Source organism: Hippocampus bargibanti, linkage group LG14, assembly GCF_051943395.1.
Source record: "Hippocampus bargibanti isolate YZ-2025 linkage group LG14, ASM5194339v1, whole genome shotgun sequence".
Classification (NCBI taxonomy): Eukaryota; Metazoa; Chordata; class Actinopteri; order Syngnathiformes; family Syngnathidae; genus Hippocampus; species Hippocampus bargibanti.
Genome location: NC_142747.1, coordinates 7,715,029 through 7,735,885, shown reverse-complemented (window position 1 = coordinate 7,735,885; position 20,857 = coordinate 7,715,029). Strand labels below are relative to the sequence as shown.

Sequence of the window (20,857 nt, the reverse complement as noted above, 5' to 3'; positions counted from 1 at the left end):
TCTCAATCAGACACTATGGTCACTGTTCTCCGTTCATAGCCAGTGGGCACCCAGTTGGGAACAGAACCCTCTTTGATGCCTTTAAACAGTGCATGATGACTCGCGCTCATCTAATTAGATTGACCGGACTTAAAAAGTGTGCGACACACAGGCCAACCAGGGATATGACAAAGGAACAACGGTCACCAATATTAACTAATTCATTGCCAGACGTGCAAAAATGTGTCCACTCTAGTGCCAGGGGTTTTGTTACTTGAACATTGTTACTTGAATTCCAGGACCTACAGAATATTGAGTTTAAGGACTATATAAACAGTCAATGCAGCATAATAAACCATAGACTCTTTTCTTTCAACCGAAAAAAAAGAGTTAATTCCTAAATTATATTAATCTGGAGTTATATGAGCTTGAAATGAGGGTGGCTGTCCAAAATGCAATGCAATACATACATATTGGTTTATATAGCACTTTAACAACAGCTGAAGCTGGAACAAAGTGATTACATGGAAAAAAGGGAAATGTTGCCTCCTAGTGGAAGGGAAAAACCATTGCCAGAGCCCTTGGCCAGCGCGCTATCAGCACCCAAACAAGTATAAACAAACCCAGAAAAAAATTGGGAATAGTCATACTCTCAATTTTGGACTGCAAAAAACAAATCCAATGAAAAAAAAGTACACCCATTAAAAATGGATACAAAAAGCTATTAAATACATCACAAAATTAAAAGGTGCAAGTTTGTCATCAAACAGATTATTTGCTTATTTCAAACAAATAAACTTGAACTTGAAAAGCCAGGTATATAGTTATATCCAGGAAAAGTTGTATTTTTTGTTAGAAAATTCCTAGTTTCTTTTTGAGGTGAAGTTCATCGAAAGCCAGGCAAAGAGGCAAACTGCTGATTTGAAAAAATAGAAATAAGATAAAAAAAAAATTGTGTTACACCAGCATCAACCCAACATGTCCAGAAATCTCCACTGGGCTGGTAGTTTTATCTTCCAGCAGTGCGTATTAAAGTGGTGTTTGCTTCATGCCTGCCAGGACCACTCACTGACGTCTTGACCCAGTCTGGAATTCACATCCCTCCTTTCCGCCATTTAACCAATCTCTGTCTGTGTAAAATGAGGTCTGCCCTTTTTGTTTCTTTTTAAAGTTGCTATCCTCAAAATAAGTGACCCCCCCCAAAATGTATGCCATTTAGTCGCATCTCAAAAAAGTATCTAACTGTGGAATGGCAAAGTTGGTGATCATAATTTTGAAAGTCAGTATAATATATAATTTGCAGCAAATAGAGTAAATACATGGGTGCTACGGGGTCATATAAGCTGACAACACACATTTCCGATCCCATATTTTGTCGCTGCACTATTGAGCTCCAGATTCAAAATACAAAAATGTGCTTTTCTCATCTCTCTCAAAAACCTGGCTAAATGTCACATTTGTGGCAATTTGAGATGGGATTGGGGCTCAGACAGTCTACGCTTTGATGTAAAGGCTACGCCGATCCGCGGCTTTTTATTTAAAGTGGATCGAGTCAGGTTTGCCTGCAGTTTCTAACTGTTTGAGCCTACCCCCCCTCAATGCTTTTATCCGCCTTGACAACGTGTAACTTGCACATGAAGACCTGTGCCCACTAACACCAAATCCTCCATCAAAGACATATGGCAGTAAGAGCCGCAATTACCAACTCTTTGATGCGAGAAACGCGAGTAAGCATAAACGCACAGGTGCAGTGTTAGGAAATTATTTTGTTTGCATTTGGAATACTGAAGATCATCCCTCATTAGCCCCTGAACCCCACTAAATAATGACAACGAACAGGAACTGGGGATTCATGTCTTTTTAAAAAATACGCAAAACCAGCAATCTTTAAATTGGTTGTCGGGCACTTTAACGATTTGGTGAGGACATGCATGAAGCAACGTAAAATTAACATCAAAGATACTATATGTGTAGGGAACAGATTTTTTAAAAGTATTTCTACTTTACTTCCAAAGATATTTGGAGTTTAAGCTTTATACATTTGTTATGGCAAAATTGAGCAACACTGTATTCAATGCATACAATTTGATAGCAACCTATCATTCTCGTGCGATATTGTGACTGAGGTAATCAATCGACTGATTGCAAAAAAATGACAATGATCGCCTCTGCAGTTTAGGAAAAAAATAAAATGATTTTCTCCAACTATCTTGATTTTTTTTTCTTTTTCATTCTTCCGTGCATTGCACAAAAGATAGCACACCATGCGCAGACATTACTTAAAGGACAACCGACACTCTAGACAAGTTGCGTCCATAATTTGTAAAATCACTTCAAATGACGTCTACTGATGGCATTTTACAAAGATTCCACCGCATATATCTATATTTTACGCTTTAAGACTCGCGCTGAATATTCATGAAGTCTTGTTTTCGGGTTGATGACGATCCCAGAGTGACGTCACGGAGGGAACGCCCCTGACCGAGAAAGCGACACACAATGCATTTTAGATATTTTGTTTCGTCTGAAAACTGTGTTGATCGCGAAATTAGAAGGAAAACTACATAAATAACGTGATAGTGAATCGTGTGGCAGCCAATTGCGGTAACTTGCATAAAGAAGGTGTAAGTTTACGCAAATTCCCAGCGGACAAACCATCCAGCATTTCCAACCGAGCCAGAGCAGTATAGCGCCAGAGGAGCTCCCCAGAGTGCGCGAATCCCTGCTTGGATAACTGCTGTCATCCCCTCAGCCTGACAATGGGTAGAAAGTTGCTTCCAGTGGTGAAAGAGAGCAATCGTCATAATAGTGGAGCAAACCTATCTGACAAACATTCAGCTGCTGGAACGAGGAGCTAACCGGAGTTAGTGATGGATAACCACTGTCATTCATACGTAAGTTCGTAACTCATCATCTTGAAAGTATAAACAACATTTTGCATGCATGTACTTGTTTGGTCTGGGGACTTCGTGTTGCAGCCAAAAGCCGCCAGAAGGCCAGAAGAGGGCGTCCAAGCGCCATATAAGGAATTTATCAGCCTGTGGAAACGGAGGTGGCCCCAGGAGGTCGCCATTTTGTGCCTCTTTTTTTGGTTGAGAGATTTACCCCCAATGTTGCCTCAAAATGGCACAAATACATTCTTTAATCGATTGCACACATGTATGCTTTCCTCTTCAGAACTATTTGAATCATATTCATAACTGGATGTGTAACAAGAAAGCATATTCTCCGAATCTGAAGCCATTGTTTTGATTCACTAGCAATGCTAGACGTCTTGCCGTGATGTCACGAACTGGGGGCGGTATTTTCTGAAAATGCCCAATTCACAGCTCAGTTTTTTGCAGATTTTGGACACTTTAAGTCATTTTTATTGGTGTTTTGCATTTGACTAAAATATCATACTGCGTGTTTTGGGTATTTTAGATGCTATAAAACGTTTTTCTGATGTCAATTAAAAAACAAAAAAGTGATGTCGGTTGTCCTTTAAGGACTAATGGCAAAAGCATCGCCGAGAACGATCCTTATGAAACTTATCTGCGGCAGAGCGCTAATGCGCAGTGTGCATCCATTAGTGGCAGTGGCTATGCTAGCTTTATCCTAGGTGCTATCTTGTAAATGATGCCCTGATAGAATTTCAGGGCCTCCAAGTTCCATTAGGAACACAATGGTCAAGTGAGTTCAAGCATCCACAAGTCATCACTTTCCACATTAGGCAGTTGTGGTTCTACCCACTTAGCTTACAAACGCAGGAGTGCTCCCCTGTCAAGACTCCGGGTGGAAAATACATTGCGGAATATATAGAATGCATCTCAGCTGATATGTTGTCTATTCTGAGAAAGTGAATCGGTCATTCAGGCATTGATTAAGCCTGCCTTTCAGTCGCGGGCAGACTGCTGACTGTGCTCTTCTCACACAGGGAGTCGCACAAACGTGCTGTGCACTTTGAAACAACTAGCAAAGGTTTTGAAAACTTAAGTCTGCTTAATTACAAAAAAATATATAAGCATCCACATATCTGGAGCACAAAAGGGATGTAACCAGTTTACAGATTTTTGCAGTCTTTGCTTAAACAAGAGAGATGAGCAGAGTACGGCTTGAATTGGATAGCCAGGGAAGATCCTGAGGAGGCGGTTGCTTTAGGAGCGCTTAGTATGGGAGTGGGAGGGTGGGGGATGAGTCACCAGCCCGTAATATGATCTGATGAACGAGGTCTCAAGTCTCCCTCACTTTTTAGCGTCTCCGCTGTGACATCACTTGTGGGATCTGTGCTTTCTCACAGCCTCTGTTGGAGACTCGCTTCATTCATGAAAGCCCAAAGTGCAGATTCCAATCTTATGATGCAATGATACAAGCATTGCGTGCAACTCTCTCCATACAATGGGACAATATGCCTTTAATCACGCAACTATAATTAGCCTGATGGCGTTTATTCCCTAACTGTCTGCGGGTTGGTGCGAGAAGCAGCTTCTTTTTTAAAACTGTTAAAGAGGCCATTGTCCATGGCTTTCTATTCAGTTCCTGTAGGGTATAAGGGAAAGTTGTGAGTTTAGGTGAAGCTGGCGTGTCCGGCTCAGAGTCTGGTGGGCAACTTGAATCCCAGTTGCAGGAGAATAAAAAGGATGCATCGATTTTATGCCCAAACTTTACAATTGGTACATTATAGCGAACCCTGACCGGAGGCAATATTCGTGTCTGACGGAGATCTTATCAGGACCCGTGGTCTGCGACCATGGGCTCGTACACTTGACAGATATGAAGGGAACCCATTCAGCACCGCAGAGTGATGAAGTGCCGGCCGGCTGAGGGCAACGGCGGAGCAACGTGGCACTCTGCTTTTAAGAGCGCTGCTTGTTCAGACAGCTGTTTCGATTTCCATCTCAGTTCCAAGGACCAGTAATAAAAAAAAGTGTGTAACCGGCTCCAACCCAACGTGAAGGCCAGACTGCTCCCTCGGCAGGACTCGGGCCGGTAATCTCTGAAACACAAAGCTGGACCACGCCTCCTGAGTGGACCGTGATGCTGAAACCGTAGTTATATTCTTAGACAGCAACCAGACTGTATTTTGGCTGCCCTGTTGGAGCACATGCCTGTGGTGGTGCGCGCGTGTGTGTGTGTGTGTGTGTGTGTGTGTGTGTGTGTGTGTGTGTGTGTGTGTGTGTGTGTGTGTGTGTGTGTGTGCGTGTGTGTGTGTGTCAAGGCTGCGCAGCACGAGGCCGCTCCTGCTTACATCTGTCATTGGCAATGAGGCCTGAGTGGTCCCGAATCATCACCATCGCAGACACTCCGGCTACTGAAGAAGACAATAAGTGAGACTAATACAGCACGGCTGGCACACAATTCATTCTAGTTCCTCTCCATAGGGCTCGGAAATCACATCAGCTTACGATGCGATTGGTTTCTGCTTAAACTTGAGCCTTAAGAGAAGCTAAATGTCATTTCACTCAGTTTGCTTTGCGGAAAAGTGGGGAAAGGAAACTACAAAGGTTCAGCACCTTGTGGTTGTTGATGTGCATTTATAACTGCAGTTGTGAATCTATGTGTCAAAAGGCCTGCGGTTTAGGTGTGCCTCAAGTTTCAGGAGTACATTTTGCAAAGAACATCGCTCAACCTTCTTTTCCTTAAGTACGAAAAAAAAGTATAGACTGCCATTTGTCACTGTCACAAATTAGAACGAAATGATACATTTTTTTGCATCAAGTACATCTTGGAACAGATACCTCAATGGTAAAAGGGACTTTGGGGCGTGGGGGGAACTGCTCTCATGCAGTTTTATGATGTGACATTTTTGGAAGTACAGCACTGTGAACTTCTTTACTAAGGTTGCAATTGCAGAGCAGCCCGTAATGGGGTGCTACAAAAAAAGTATTTGTAGCACCTCAATTTGACCACTGAAATTCCTCACCATCTCACACGTCCCTCCAGTGAGTTAAATATTTAGAATTTTACCAAGCATATTACCACACCAAGCAGGAAAAAAATCTAACATCCATGTGTTCCTCTGGAGTATGCAGGTGGTTCGAGTACAAGATTCCCGTCCTTCCCTTTTGAAAACAAGCAGGAGATGCTCTGGGACTGTTTGGGCATGAAACCAAACAGACGATCCATCTGACAAACAGTTTACTCTGTGTGTTGCAATTTTTTTTCCACAAAAAAATGGCCTGTTTCTTTCATCTAAGCTAAAACATTTTGCAACTGGGTCCTTTATGCAAGTGTGCATTATTTGTGGCAGTCAAATCATCACCCATAGCCCCCCTATGCACACACCCTTTCCTCTTGACTAAACCGAAAGTCCTAATGGTGAGAAAGTATACGTGTGCAGGAGGTAAGCGATGGGCTACAGATGGATACTCAAAAAATAAATGCCTCCCCCATACTTGTGTTTTCATCGCACATGCTTAACATTCCACTGCATTACAATCACTAATGTATGTCACCGGCCGTTCTTATATTCTGCTTATGGGACCAAAACGTCGACTCTGTGATTATTATGGGGATTAAAACATCTGGCAACACCTCTCAGTTTGCTTAGCTTAAAGATACATTAGAGTTTCATCGAAACTCACCACCTGAGCTCATAAAAGTTTCAAAACAAGGCTGTTAGATTTGTGGAAAATTACAACTCTGTGTTTTGCAATCCGAGATGGGTTTGATTTGAATTGATCATGGAAGATAAAATCTGCTTCTTGTTGTCTCTCTATGACTCATCCCATGAAAGTGTTGAGTGCTGGGGGGGGAGCATTCGAGTCACACTATCAGTGTGACTGGTCATGATGAAAACAAATGACCATGTCTTGTTAAATTGTTGCCTATTGACTCACAATGTGACCACCTGACCATGGACATATGCATTAAACAAAACACACGAACAATTTCTCGGAAGCCGGAAACTTTTCTCTTGATGCGGAAATTAAGATGAGCGTTGGCCAATACTTGCAAGCAATATGTGGGAAACAGCTCTTAAACATATTCCAATAGAACTTTTGGAGATGTAAATTCTATTTATGTTTACTGCAATCTACTGAATTGGGAAAGTTCGTTTCTGTGCTTTTTGTGTGTACATGTGTACATACAATGTAGCCACAAGGGGGCACAAGCCAGTGTCTTATTGTGCCGGTCCCAAGCCCGCATAAATACAGCGGGTTGTGTCAGGAAGGGCATCCGACGTAAAAAATTTAGCCAACAACAAACAAATATGCGAAATGACATGATGCAGAGAACTAAGGTAGAAATACTGTGTGTCCGGGAGAGCAGGTGGAAAGGGAGCAGGGCTAGAAGCTTAGGGTCAGGGTTTAAGTTGTTCTACCATGGTGAAGACAGAAAGAGAAATGGAGTTGGGGTTATCTTAAAAGAGGAGTTTGTTTGGAATGTCTTAGAAGTAAAAAGAGTATCAGATAGAATGATGAGTCTGAAGCTAGAAATTGAAGGTGTGATTGTTTAATGTTGTTTGTGGGTATGCCCCACAAGTAGGATGTGAGCTGGCGGAGAAGGAGAAATTTTGGTTGGACTTTGAAGTCATACAGAACATCCCGAGAAGTGAGAGGGTTGTAATTGGTGGAGACTTCAATGGACATGATGATGACGAGGTGATGGGCAGGTTTGGACTCCAGATGAGGAACGCTGAAGGGCGGATGGTGGTTGACTTTGCTAAGAGAATGAAAATGGCTATTATGAATACTTTCTTTCAGAAGAGACAGGAAGAGTGGAGGCAGAAGTACACAGGTAGACTACATTCTGTGTCAACGGCGCCATCTAAAGGAAATCAGTAACTGCAAAGTAGTGGTTGGTGGTGTGTAGGATGACGCTGGCAGTGAGGAAGACGAAGAAACCAAAGGCTGAAGGAAGGACAAAATGGTGGAAGTTGAAAAAGGAAGAGTGTTACATATCATTTAGGAATGAGGTAAGACAAGCACTGGGTGGGCAAGAGGTCCTTCTAGATGACTGGCAAACTACAGCGAACATAATCAGAGACACAGGTCGGAAAGTACTTATCGTGTCGAGTGGGAGAAAGGTGGATGAGGAGACTTGGTGGTGGAATGCGGAGGTGCAGGAGTGTATACAGAGAAAGAGGTTAGCAAAGAAGAAGTGGGACACAGAGGACGGACAGTAGAGTAGACAGCAGTACAAGGAGATGCAGCGCACGGTTAAAGTAAAAGGTGGCAAAGGACTGATCTTTACAGGCTGGCGAGACAGAGAGACAAAGATGGTAAGGACCTGCAGCAGGTTCGGGTGATTAAGGCTAGAGATGACAATGTATTAACAGGTGCCAGTAGTGTGATGGCAAGATGGAAAGAGTACTTTGAAGAATTGATGAATGAGGAAAATGAGAAGGAACAAAGAGTAGAAGACGTGACTGTTGTGGACCAAGACGTGGCAAACATTAGCAAGGATGAAGTGAGGAAGGCGCTGAAGAGGATGAAGGGGGGAAAGGCACTTGGGCCTGATGATTTACCAATCGAGGTATGGAAGTGTCTTGGAGAGGTGGGTTATTCAACAAGATCTTAGATGGTGAACAGATGCCTGAAGAATGGAGACTAAGTGTACATGTGCCCATTTTTAAGAACAAAGGAGATGTGCAGAGTTGTACTAACTACAGAGGAATAAAGTTGATGATCCATACAATGAAACTGGGAAAGAGTAGTTGAAGCTAGACTAAGAGCAGAAGTGAACATTTGTGAGCAGCAGTATGGCTTCATGCCAAAAAAAGAGTACGACAGATGCAGTGTTTGCTTTAAGAATGCTGATAGAGAAGTACCGAGAAGTCAGAAGGAATTTCATTGTGTCTTTGTAGATCTGAAGATAGCGTACGACAGGGTGCCCAGAGAAGAGCTGTGGTATTGCACGAGGAAGTCTGGAGTGACAGAAAAGTATGTCAGAGCGGTGCAAGACATGTATCATGACTGTAAGACAGTTGTGAGGTGTGCTGTCGGTGTGACTGAGGAATTCAAGGTGGAGGTGGGAGTCCACCAGGGATCAGCTCTGAACCCCTTCTTACTTGCAATGCTGATGGGTAGGCTGACAGACGATGTTAGACAAGAATCTCCTTGGACGATGATGTTTGCAGATGACATTGTGATCTGTAGCGAGAACAGAGAGCAGGTGGCGGAGAAACTAGAGATGTGGATATATGCCCTGGAAAGGAGAGGAATGAAGATCAGTCGCAGCAAGACGGAATATATGTGTGTGAATGAGAGGGATCCAAGTGCAAGACTGATGCTACAGGGGAAGAGATGAAGAAGGTGGAGGATTTTAGGCACTTGGGGTCAACTGTTCAGAGCAATGGAGAGTGTGGAAAAGAGGTGACGAAGCGTGTGCAGGCAGGCTGGAGCGGCTGGAGAAAAATGTCAGGTGTGATGTGTGATAGAAGGCTTTCTGCTAGGATGAAAGGAAAAGTGTATAAAACAGTGGTGAGACCAGCCATGATGTTTGGACTGCAGACAGTGCCACTGAAGAAAAGACAGGAAGCAGAGCTGGAGGTAGCAGAGCTGAAGATGTTGAGGTTTTCTTTGGGAGTGACCAGGTTGGATAGGATCAGGAATGAGTACATTAGAGAAACGACTCATATTTAGAGGCTTTGGAGAGAAAGTCAGAGAGGCCAGACTGAGATGGTTTGGACATGTCCAGAGGACAGAGAGTGACTATATCGGCAGAAGGATGCTGCGCCTTGAACTGCCAGGCAGGAGACCGAGAGGAAGACCGAAGAGGAGGTTTATGGATGTGGTCAAAGAAGACATGACGGTAGCTGGTGTGAGAGAAGAGAATGCACAAAACCGGGTTAGATGGAGGACATTGATTCGCTGTGGCGACCCCTGAAGGGAAAAGCCGAAAGGAAAAGAAGAAGAAGTACAGATAGATGACAACATTGCTCCTCTTTTCTCTCTTTAACACACACAGACACACTTCCATACTGAGATGTAAGGATGGTCATCATTAGTTGATGTAATTAATATCAATGGAAAAAACAGCTGGGGAAAGATAGAATAGACTCTCCCTCAATGGTCTGATGGATGTGACTGACCACCTCTGTGCACTTGTTTACGCCGCCATGTTAGTATGAGAGTAGTGATACTGGGCAGCAATAATAAAATTTGCATTCATCAGTCAACATACCGTGTCAGTGAATTTACATCTGACTTTGACGTTAAGGACAAACTGAGATATGAGTGCAAGATGGACATGTTGGATTATTACTCAGGCTCAGAGTCGCACATGAAATCTACATCCTCTACTGTGTTTCATATAAATGATCAAATCAACTGGAATGGGTTACTGATCGCACTTTTTCTCCCGAAAAAAAAAATACATTATAGTCCAACAAATGAAAAATCAATGTTGATCAAAACGGTAACAGGCACACACTGATGGTATGTAGCTATGTGTCTTTATTGCATGTTTACAAAGCCATATTTACTTATCTGTGTGAAATGTATGGGAGTGCCGCTAATAGAGGCACGTTGAGCATGTCAACCCACGGAAAGATTTTCCTTTTTAGTTTCGTCGTATGATAGCCAACAATAGGCTGGATGTTTTTGTTTTCTCTTTAGTCCCTATTTATATCCATCTTTCATGTTGTGTTAGCGTCCTGCTAGCAAAATCGTGTGGTCTAAGTTTGCAAACTTCCTTTCATTTGTTAGCCAGCCAACAGCCATCCAACTACTTCAAGCGACTGTTCGAATTTAGTGAATACATGGCGCAAAGGCATGTGCACTCACAGTGTAAATACTGTAAGTCAGACAAAATGAGATGGGACACGTCATCCAAACATTCCTCTCAGACGACAATATGCTGTGACCATTCTGACTGAAATGGGAAGATTCTTTTCTATCCTGCCAAAACTGCATTGTTTATATTCGGCGCCGTCCATTGTGGCATAGTTGATGCCAATGTCAAGATTATGTGGAGCCATGAAGTAGAACCAAAAAAATCCTAAAGATCCACTTGACTACTATATAGCAAATACGATATAGACCTGTTCCGTTCAGTCAGGAGGCAAAGGGCCGACTACAGATGACATGAAGGTGAGGGATGTGAAACAAAAGGAGTCAGAGGAACACTTGGAAGAAAGCGGATTGAGTGGGTGGATGTATAAAGTGCTGGGAAAAAGTTTGAAAAGCTAGTTTTATTTCATCTGCCAAGCCACATGTTTTCTTTTCACGCTTGTGCTTCAGTTGCGCAATGTGTGAGTCAAAAGACAGGTTCCAGACACTTCTCATCTCAACTTTTTTGCATATTGATAAGCCATTAGTTGGCCACACCTCGCGTGGTCCATGGCTCACCCCATATGTTTGCTATTTAGTAGATTGCTGGCGTAACACGCCTAGCTTTATGACTAAGTTTTATAAGCGATGATTAAGGCTTGTAGTCGCTCGGGAAACTAAGATAGGGCCGACTCAGTGTCATGATTACATGTTTATGCGGGCAGTGCCTGGCAGATGATAGGCCGAACAAGGAAGTAATGAAGGAAATACCAACTTGATGTCACATAGAACTGTAAAGAAATGTGGAACATTGTGTAAAAAAACATTTTCTATTTGGATTTGCAAGAATTCGTAAACCTTTAGAAACATAGCAGTCATACACAGCTTTCAATGCAACATAATTATCATAACATCAAAGCTCAAATCTCTATTATATTACTATGCCCTGCCCACTCAACTGACTGACTGATCATCTGATCGACAGAGGGTGACACATGACATACAGGGGACAGACTAACCTACAAAGAGCTTTGATCTGGTCCAGTATTTACTTTTCGATTTGGCAAACTGTAACATAGACAATAATGGGGAAACATGGGCCTGGCTAGCTTTAATTGGCTCAAGTCATTGACAGACCGCATCAAGCAAAACTCAGATCAGCCAAACAATGTTTGCACAGCTGCCAGGCGGCCCTGTATGTGCTAACTATGGCATATATTACACAGCACACACTTCAAAAAGTGCTGACACACAGACACTGAAGCAAAACTCTCCTAGCCATACCAGAGTGGGCAGCACAGCAGAAGAATCAGGACGTCTTAAAAAGAGCTCTCAAGACGAATGAGCAGAATGCCACTTTGAACGCAGCAGTTTCATCAGATAAAAGTTTGCCGTCTGAACTCATGCTCGTCTATGCCGCCGTGCATGACGCATGATCAACAAGAACATTCCTGTCTTTCGCTAAACCCTGACCTTAATGCCTAACCAAGACAGCTCGGAATGGTATGCTCTCTCAAATCTGATACTAACTGACAGCTTTTGCTAATATTAGATTGGAGAATCCGAACTGTGTGAACAAGCATCAGATTACTTCAGTCAAAATAAAATGTAAAATGGGCTATGTTTTCATTTTAAAAGTGTTAAATTATTTTTTTGTGCATGTAGGTAGATGGTACCGAGCCAACATAATAAAATGTAAAATATGCTATGTTTTCATTTTAAAAGTGTTACATTTAATTTTATGTGAACGTGGGTAAATGGTGCCGAGCCAACAAGAGACATAACCTTGATGCAACTTTGACAATGTAGTAACATTTTGGTCCCTCACTGGATGCACCTTTTGAGTTCCCACACAAGGAGGGAGATTGGTGACTGGCTGGATTAAAACTTCACACTTGTCAGATGGAAAAAAATAAAAAAATAAATTGTATTATAGTCTACGAACTAATTTAGTGTATTAGCATGATGGATAAGTAACATGTGCTCGCAGGTGTTCTGGGAAAGTAAGTGGCCATAGAACAAGCCCTTTTGACACCCAAAAATGTTGGTTTTACGTTATTCCCACCACAGAAGACTAATTTTTAAAGTGTTTAAATTATCTTTGTTGAAATTATGCCATGTGGACCGGACAGCCTCTGTATTTTCAGTCTAATTTATTCTACTACTTTTGCTTGCAAAATGTAGGGTCAGTGTTCCGGATCAGGGGACATTTTTAATTAGCACACTTTTGTTAAAGCTCATGATAGTAAACTGTAGGCGAACAAGAGGATGCATTCACGTCAAGTATTGAGTAAGCCGAAATTGTATTTGCAAGATAACATGCACCGTGTTAACACGACCAATGTAAAAAAACATCGCTGACGCAGTAAGTCAGGCCTGACAACGTGTTTCACACAAACCAAGTCAGTTTTAAAAAAACGTACTTGAGTTCTAAAAAATAAACACACACATACAACATGAGTGAAACCCACAAGGCTTAAAACCAACCTTACAACAGTTGTGGTCTTCCCTTGAAATGCCCCTGGACTAAGCCAAGAGTTCCGGGCAAGCAGGGTCACCAGATAGGCAAACCATAATACTGCAGATTCATCACCTCAACCCGCCTCAGAAAGCTAAGCAGCCAAGAGAAGAGAACGGGGCTACTAAAAGGAGGGAGGAGGGAGGGAAAGGACCAGGGAGTTGGTGATGGAGGGGACGCTCGAGGCTCCTTTACTGACAGCAGCCTTGGCAGGGTCAAGGATGAGAGTTAAGCTGGAGGTAAACATGGAGCTCTTTTGGGATCAAAGCGAGAGTGAAATACAGACCGCAAATAAAAGCAAGGCACAACACATGGACGCGGGAATTAAGTTAAACGTCAAATGGGCGTGCGAACTTTTCCCCACTATTGCATTGTGGTTTCTTTTTTTGACCACAACATGATTAATTCCATCATGAAGCAGAAGCAGGCAAGCTATTCTTTGATTGCATCACTGTCAAATGCGCTGGACGATTGCATTTTTCTCATTCGGCGCCCAACATTGAGCAACCGTGAAACTGAAATACGAACGTCATGTGCCTGGCAATTAGCCCGAAACGAATGCATGCGATGAACTGTCGCTACGCGCCCAGTCGCGCGGCACGTACATGATGTTGTTTAAAAACAACTTCAATCATTCTACTCACCATCCATCTTTTCAGCCTTGATGATTGTCAACGTCGGCTTCATATCGACAGCTGCCGTCATGATCATCAGAGCAAAATGCCGGTTCTACTCTAGCCGCTCCGATCACTCAGTATCAGGGAGGGGTAAACTGGCGCGCGCCAATGACTTTGAATGGAGCCTCCTTCTCGTCTCGAAAACTCAACCAGAATTCTGGTTTCGGTCACTTCCAAACTTGGCAGTCTTTCTCCCGGTACAGCGTCTGCCCACACTCTTTTTCCTCGTTCTTTCGCACACACTCAGACGCTCACTCGCTTCTTCCGCTCTGTCCCTAACTAGGAGCGTTGCATCGATGGAACGACGGCAGCTGAGGTGGGCGGTGCTTGGCGGGGTTAAGTCGGGAGGGGGAGGAGGAAGGTGGACGGGAGTGCCAGTTGATTCACAATTCAATTATGCCCCTCCACCTCACAGGCATACGCGCGCGCACATTCACACACACACACACACACACACACACACACACACACACACACACACACACACACACACACACACACACACACACACACACACACACACACACACACACACACACACACACGCACACACGCACACACACACACACACACGCACACACGCACACACGCACACACACGCACACACAAACACACACTAGGTTTGAGTGTACAGTACATCGTCCCAAAACCACTATGACACACACGTTTCCACGTTCCGGAAAATGATGTGGCAGATGTTTCATTGAGATGGTAAAAAAAGAGAGTGGAAAATATAACAATTTGTGTTTACCCTGTTAAATTCTGTTCTCTTGTCATTTAAAATGTTCATTTAGAGTAATTTAAGGATTTTCAGAAGCAGTCTCAAGTGTCCAAGTGTCAAAAGGAAATCATAGATGGTAGCTGAGTAGGCAGCCGTCAGCAAGTGCTCTCACAAGGCTTATTATTTGTGTTTTTTTGCATTTTCTTTTGTCACTTTGGGTGGACATGGATTGTTTTTCAGCATTTTTTTGCCACAGCATTCATCAAGGAGGAGACTGTCCTGAGTGGTTGCGCCTTTTCGGCAGCATGAGAATGCCAGCACCGTTTTTGATTGGAAAGAATGTCGGTGCCATTTGACTGTCATCGCTGGACAGTTTTGGGGTGATTGTGCGTTTTTGCACCTGTAATGGGCAGCATTTTCACAGCCCCACTGAAAAGGTCAGTGTTGTTGGATAGTCTGCTGCTGGATGGTTGCATGGCTTGAGGAGCACGCGATGAGACAAAAGGAGCATCAGCGCAGAGTGCCGATGCGTATGTGTAACTGTTGCAGCTTGGAATTGAAGCTGATTTACATGGGACAGGAGATGTGAGACAATCTCTTTTGTCAATGGATGCTACAGCTTCATGTTTGCTTTCAACATTTAGCTTGCTGCAGACGTGCACATTTCACCATGACGTCCCTGTTCCACTGGTGAAAAGGATGCTTTGATCCGCTCCTTTTTCATACAGAACTGGTTCATATAACAAAGAGGGTGCAGAAAGTGCTTAAGATTGAATGACTGTCTTTGTGTTGTCATATTATTTTGTTATATATATTTTTCTTTGTTCTTTTGATTTCAAGATGGCGCCGCGAGAGTGGCTGCCTTTCCAGCAGCTCCTGTAGTTATTTTTTCTACTTCTTCCTTTCCTTTAATCTTCCTTCCATAACTTTGCTGCTGTGAAATGTAAATTTCTCCACTGCAAGAGTTATAAAGGCTAATCAAATTCAAGTGTGGTTCTTTAGCATAGAGCAGAGGTGTCCAAACTACGGCCCGCGGGCCAACTGCGGCCCGCAGTCCATTTTTAATTGCCCGCAAGAAATTTTATAAAAAGAATGGAATATGGCCCGCACTTTTTTTTTTGCCCGCGCTTATAAGTTTTAACATCAGAGGGAGCTACTGTTGATCAAGGCCTTTGCTCCACCAAAAAGGCCAATCCCAGAAGAAATTTACCCGTAACTAAACATGGCAGAACCAAAGAAGCGAAAGGTAGAAAGTGAGTGCAGAAATTTTCAAACACAGTGGGAGAGTGAATATTTCTTCAAAGAATTCAAGGGGAAGTGTGTCTGTTTGATCTGCACTGAAACTGTGGCAGTTATGAAAGAGTATACTGTACGACAAATCTACAGTGTAGATTTTGCTGCAGTGGTCATTTGTCATCATGGTGCACAATGCAACGTTTGCATTGCTTGCTACAAGCCACTATGCCCCTTTCATAAGTCTCACGTACACTTTACAGTCACGGTTTAATGTTTAATAATTTGGTTTGGTTTAATAATGTACATTTTGTAGCGTCACCTATGTTGTTAGCTTCTTTTGAATCTTTCTTCTGGGCTGAGGTTCTGTGCATCTATTTTGGAAAATGATATGCAAATGCTCGACCTTATAACGCTTGCGAAAGTCCGGAAGAAAGAAGCAGGCTTCTGATTGGCTGCCGTGCCGAGTATGCCAATTTCAACTGCAGGTAGCCTATGTCAGTGTGCTCGGCGACGGTACACGTGTATTGTTTGCGCGTGAAGGCGAGGGCATCAGTGGAGAGTTTGTAGAGCGCGCGGTCAGGACAAACCATCCATGATTTTGCGGAATTTAACACAAGTAGGTATTATTGAGCTTGAATATTTCGCTGTGTAATAATATGTTTTGAATGTTGAAAGGGATTCCATTTTTCAATAAATGTTGATTTCTTTAACTTTGCCCCTTCGATGGAAACTTATTAAAAACAGACGCAATCTTGATAAATCACAGTGCATGTTATTTTAATCTATTTCCATTTCCTCCTCCAAGTATCTGCGAAATAGTCTGTAAACGCCATATCTTGCATATTCCTTGAGACAAATTTATTAACTGATCAGGGGCATTTTTCACATTTGAAAGACAGTTAATAAATTGGGTTGTAGTGTTCTTACTGTGCTATGAGGTTTGTACACACTACATTTAAAGGACAACCGGCACCATTTTTTTTTTGTTTCCCACTGACATCAGAAAAACGTTTTATAGCATCTAAAATACCCAAAACATGCAGGCTGATATTTTTGGTTAAATGAAAAACACCAATAAAAATGACTTCAAAATGAATCCGGGAATGGTCAGTTTCAGAAGGTCCCGCCCCCTTGTTTGTGACGTCACGCCAAGACGTCTTGCCTTGCTCGAGAATCAAAACAATGGCTTCAGATTCGGAGAAGATGTTTTCGTATTACTCATCCAGCTATGAATATGATTCAAATAGTTCTGAAGACGAAAGCATAAATGTTTGCAATTGATTCAAGGAGTCCTCCCATATCAATTCGAGCCGTCAATGACAGCAATGTAGCACCCACAAAATGCAGAAGATGGCGCCCAAGCTCCATTGGAAATGGGCTGATTTGTCACAATTTGTGTCAGCGAATATCAAATAGTTGTCTTGGTGCAACACACGATTCACCATCGCGTTATTTATGAGTTTTCCTTCTAATTTCAACACGGATCAACACGAAGTTTTCAGACTAAACAAAGTACCGCAAAATGCATTGTGTGTCGCTTTCTCGGTCAGGGGCGGTCCAAACGTGACGTCACATGGGGATCGTCATCGACTCGAAAACAAGACTTCATGAATATTCAGTGCAAGTCTTAAACGTAAACTATAGCTATATGCTGTGCAATATTTGTAAAATACGCTCAGTCGAAGTCACTTGAAGTGATTTTACAAATTATGGACATAACTTGTCCGGAGGCATCGGTTGTCCTTTAATGCTTGAGGTTTAGTATTTCCGGCCCAAACACTCCCTCCAAATGCTCCTGGCCCGGCCCTTCTGTCAAATTTGGCCCGCGAGTCAAAAAGTTTTCCCACCCCTGGCATAGAGAGACCCTTTGCCTCGAATCAAATCATTTTTTTTATATCTATCACAATGAAGAAAAAAAATTACAAAGGAAGAGAGCAGTCTGAACATTCCTGCATTCAGAAAGGTCGGATGTTCGTCAAGAAAACATTTCTACTTTCCCCATGCAATAAAAACTTCTGTTCTAATCCACAGCCTCATGAACAACCTTTTCATACTTCCTCTTAAGGTACATGAACATCAGTAGTATTGTTCGCAATGCATGCAAGTGTTTCTAAATGGGATGATGTGGATGGAGGCAGAGGAGCCCGGGATATCGATCACGTATGGATTTTAAAACCAGCGCCACTTCAGCAGTTCCATTAGCAGGCCTGGGTCAGGTTTCACTGCCCTGACAGGAGCCTCGTTTGGGAAGTGCGCTGGTGGGTTCTGTGGCAAAGGGAGTTGCCTCAGCAGTGCAACGAAGATGAGTGGGGGGACGAGGGTTGGGTTCAGTGCCTTTTACTTCATCTTAGTCAGTGAGTCTTTCTGAGTGGACATCTTTGTTGTCTGTTAATGAACTCCCTTGTCTGTTTTTAAAAGGACAGCCTGCGTACTTTAGTGCCTTAGGGTGGCAATTAGACATTTTAGGGTGCTACTTGGCCAGTGGTACTAAACACCGGTGTTGTTTTATTTTTCTTCCTTGGTCTTACCATGAAATCAAGGTATTCATAATCTGTGTATTGTCTTTACTAAATTCATTGGCACATTGTGTAGCTTTACCATTGTGTTACATAATTTGTTTAGACCAAAGCGACGCAGATTAGATAGTGAACGTGATGGGGCTTGCCAACACACCCAGCCACCGGTATGTATGTAGGCCTAATGCTAAATGATGTGACGTAAGAGCATACCAGTGAGTCAGTGCATAATTACACAATTAAGTCAGAACAATAAATTTGAGAGGATACAGAACAACGCTTTAACATTTTGTTTTCATTGACTTTGAGTTAAATTCATGACGCTTGGCTTTCAGAGAACGCGTACCCGCCTCGACAGAGCCTAATCACATTGGGTGATAGCTATGCTACAGAATAAAGCCAAAATGGGAACATTCTGATGTCAAACCTTACCATGGTGAGCATAACCAAACTGCCGCACTCCAAAATGGCTGATCTGGATAATGATGAGTTCTGTCCAGCTTGTTTTTTCTTAAATAATGTCATCACGTGATCACAAAGATAACCATGAAATGTGATCAACCGAGAACCTTCAGTGTTTATCATCAGACGTGGCAACGTAAAAAAAAACAACAACCATTGTTGGATAATACAATGTCATTTCTGGCGTTGACAAAGGCACCGCAAGTTTGCCTTACCTAAAAATAAAGTGAAAAGTTAAGTTAAGAACATTTGAGGGCAGAAAGTCTTACAGCAGTTTTGTAATTGTCTTCACCTGCTTAAGGCCGTCACCATGGTTTCGACAGTTGACTGGCGTTGCGGCAGAGAGCACCCAGCTGATGTTGCAGTTTCTCCGGCACAGCTGTGTCTCTTACGTGTCTATAATCTCCAAATGGAGCACCTGCTCCTTTTACCGGACTTTACTGAAATGTTTTTGAATTTGTGGCAATGCGTACATCTGCCAACTGAATTTTATTCCCGGGTTCGTGTCAGACGAACCCCGTCTGGCCGACTTTGGTTGCTTATTTTGAGTGGTGACGCCCCATACTTGTCTGCGTTCGTCGTTTCAAATGACTCAGACCAAGTAATCAATGCAAAGAACGTGTCTGACAATGTGCGCTCCGTGTGAATGGCCGTTGATCGTGGAATCAATCAGTCACTCATTCTCAGTCAGCTCACCGCGGCTACAGATGGGTAATGGATGCTAATGCACGCGCACGTACGGGACGCAGACAGTGAAACAGTAAAACAGTCGGATCTTTGTGGTTGCTGTCATGGGCTGTCTGTGGCAGCTCTATCAGTGGGCCAGGCTGTCTGAAGGTGCCACAGGCTTCATACCCCCGCCCCAGTAACCCCCTGCTGAGATCTAAGGCTTAGCTGGCTTACACGCAGCACAACTTAAAGAGCGTTTATTTGTGTGTGCATGTGTGTGACTTTCCAATGGTGTTTAATGCGTTCTTGTGCCTCAGCATTCCACGGTCTGCTCAGTTTGTGTGTGTGTGTGTGTGTGTGTGTGTGTGTGTGTGTGTGTGTGTGTGTGTGTGTGTGTGTGTGTGTGTGTGTGTGTGTGTGTGTGTGTGTGTGTGTGTGCGTGCGTGCGTGTGTGTGTGTGTGTGTGTGTGTGTGAGCACGCACACACGGTGTAAGTGCATTGGGAACATAGAAAAGCCCTCCCCCCATACCCTCCACGAATAAAGGCTTTTCTGTACAATTAGCTTTGCTAAAAAGGACATCTCTTCCTCCATTAGTGGCACCACGTGCCCCCCATCACTCCATTGTGCGGATAATTCAATTATCTCCACCCCCCTCCGAGTCTTTTTGCCTCCCAGACCTCCCCTTCGCCGTCTTGCCCTCCCTCTCTTCCTCCCTCCCTCCACCCAGCCCGTGATGTTGCCAACATGCTCTCAGATAAAGCTCTGCTGAAGCAGCTGAAGGGAAAATGCGTCCGTACGCGGTTCTAATTTTGTTCACACTGAATGAATGAAGCTTGCGGATCAGGGGGGACGCTGGATTGATCCAGCTTGATCAATCCGTACGTGTTGAAAACATCACAATACAGTAAAGTCTCGTTATATCGATATCGGATATATCGATAGTCCCGGTTATATCGATACTATTTCTATGCACGCACGGAGAAAATTACATGCAAACAGGGTCGGATATATCGATAGTCCCGGTTACATCGATATTTTTTCGGACTCCCTTGAATATCGATATAACGAGACTTTACTGTATTTTCATTTGTTTTATTTTTGCATCATACTCATCATCACCACAACAAACAAGGTGACCATTTGATTGTGGGTGTCAAATTTTTGCCATTTTTCTATTTGTAAATATTCAGTCAGGTAGATGAAAAGAAATAAGAGCTCAGAGATTCTCAACAGTCCTTCACTTGATGCAAATATGTGTTTGTGCTCAGTGTCATGATGCTAAAAGAAATGTTAAATAATTTTGTGTGTTCTGGATTTTGGATGGGAGAAAGGTGCACATTTCTCCCCATCCAAAACAGAGTTGGGCGACCACTAATTGATTGA

General features: G+C 43.1%; 1 protein-coding gene across 2 annotated transcripts in view; it reads right to left on the bottom strand.

Moving 5' to 3' along the window:
- Positions 1-20,857, bottom strand: part of ets1 (ETS proto-oncogene 1, transcription factor) — a 52,130-nt gene that overhangs the window by 9,979 nt on the left and 21,294 nt on the right. The window contains exon 1 of one of the 2 annotated variants that reach the window (XM_089013962.1): positions 13,836-14,145. The exons of the other annotated variant lie outside the window; for it this stretch is intronic. Coding sequence (XP_088870088.1) covers positions 13,836-13,902 — 67 coding nt within the window. The 5' untranslated portion in view covers positions 13,903-14,145. Of the gene's footprint in view, positions 1-13,835; positions 14,146-20,857 lie in introns of those variants that run through there. 2 annotated transcript variants of the gene reach the window in all.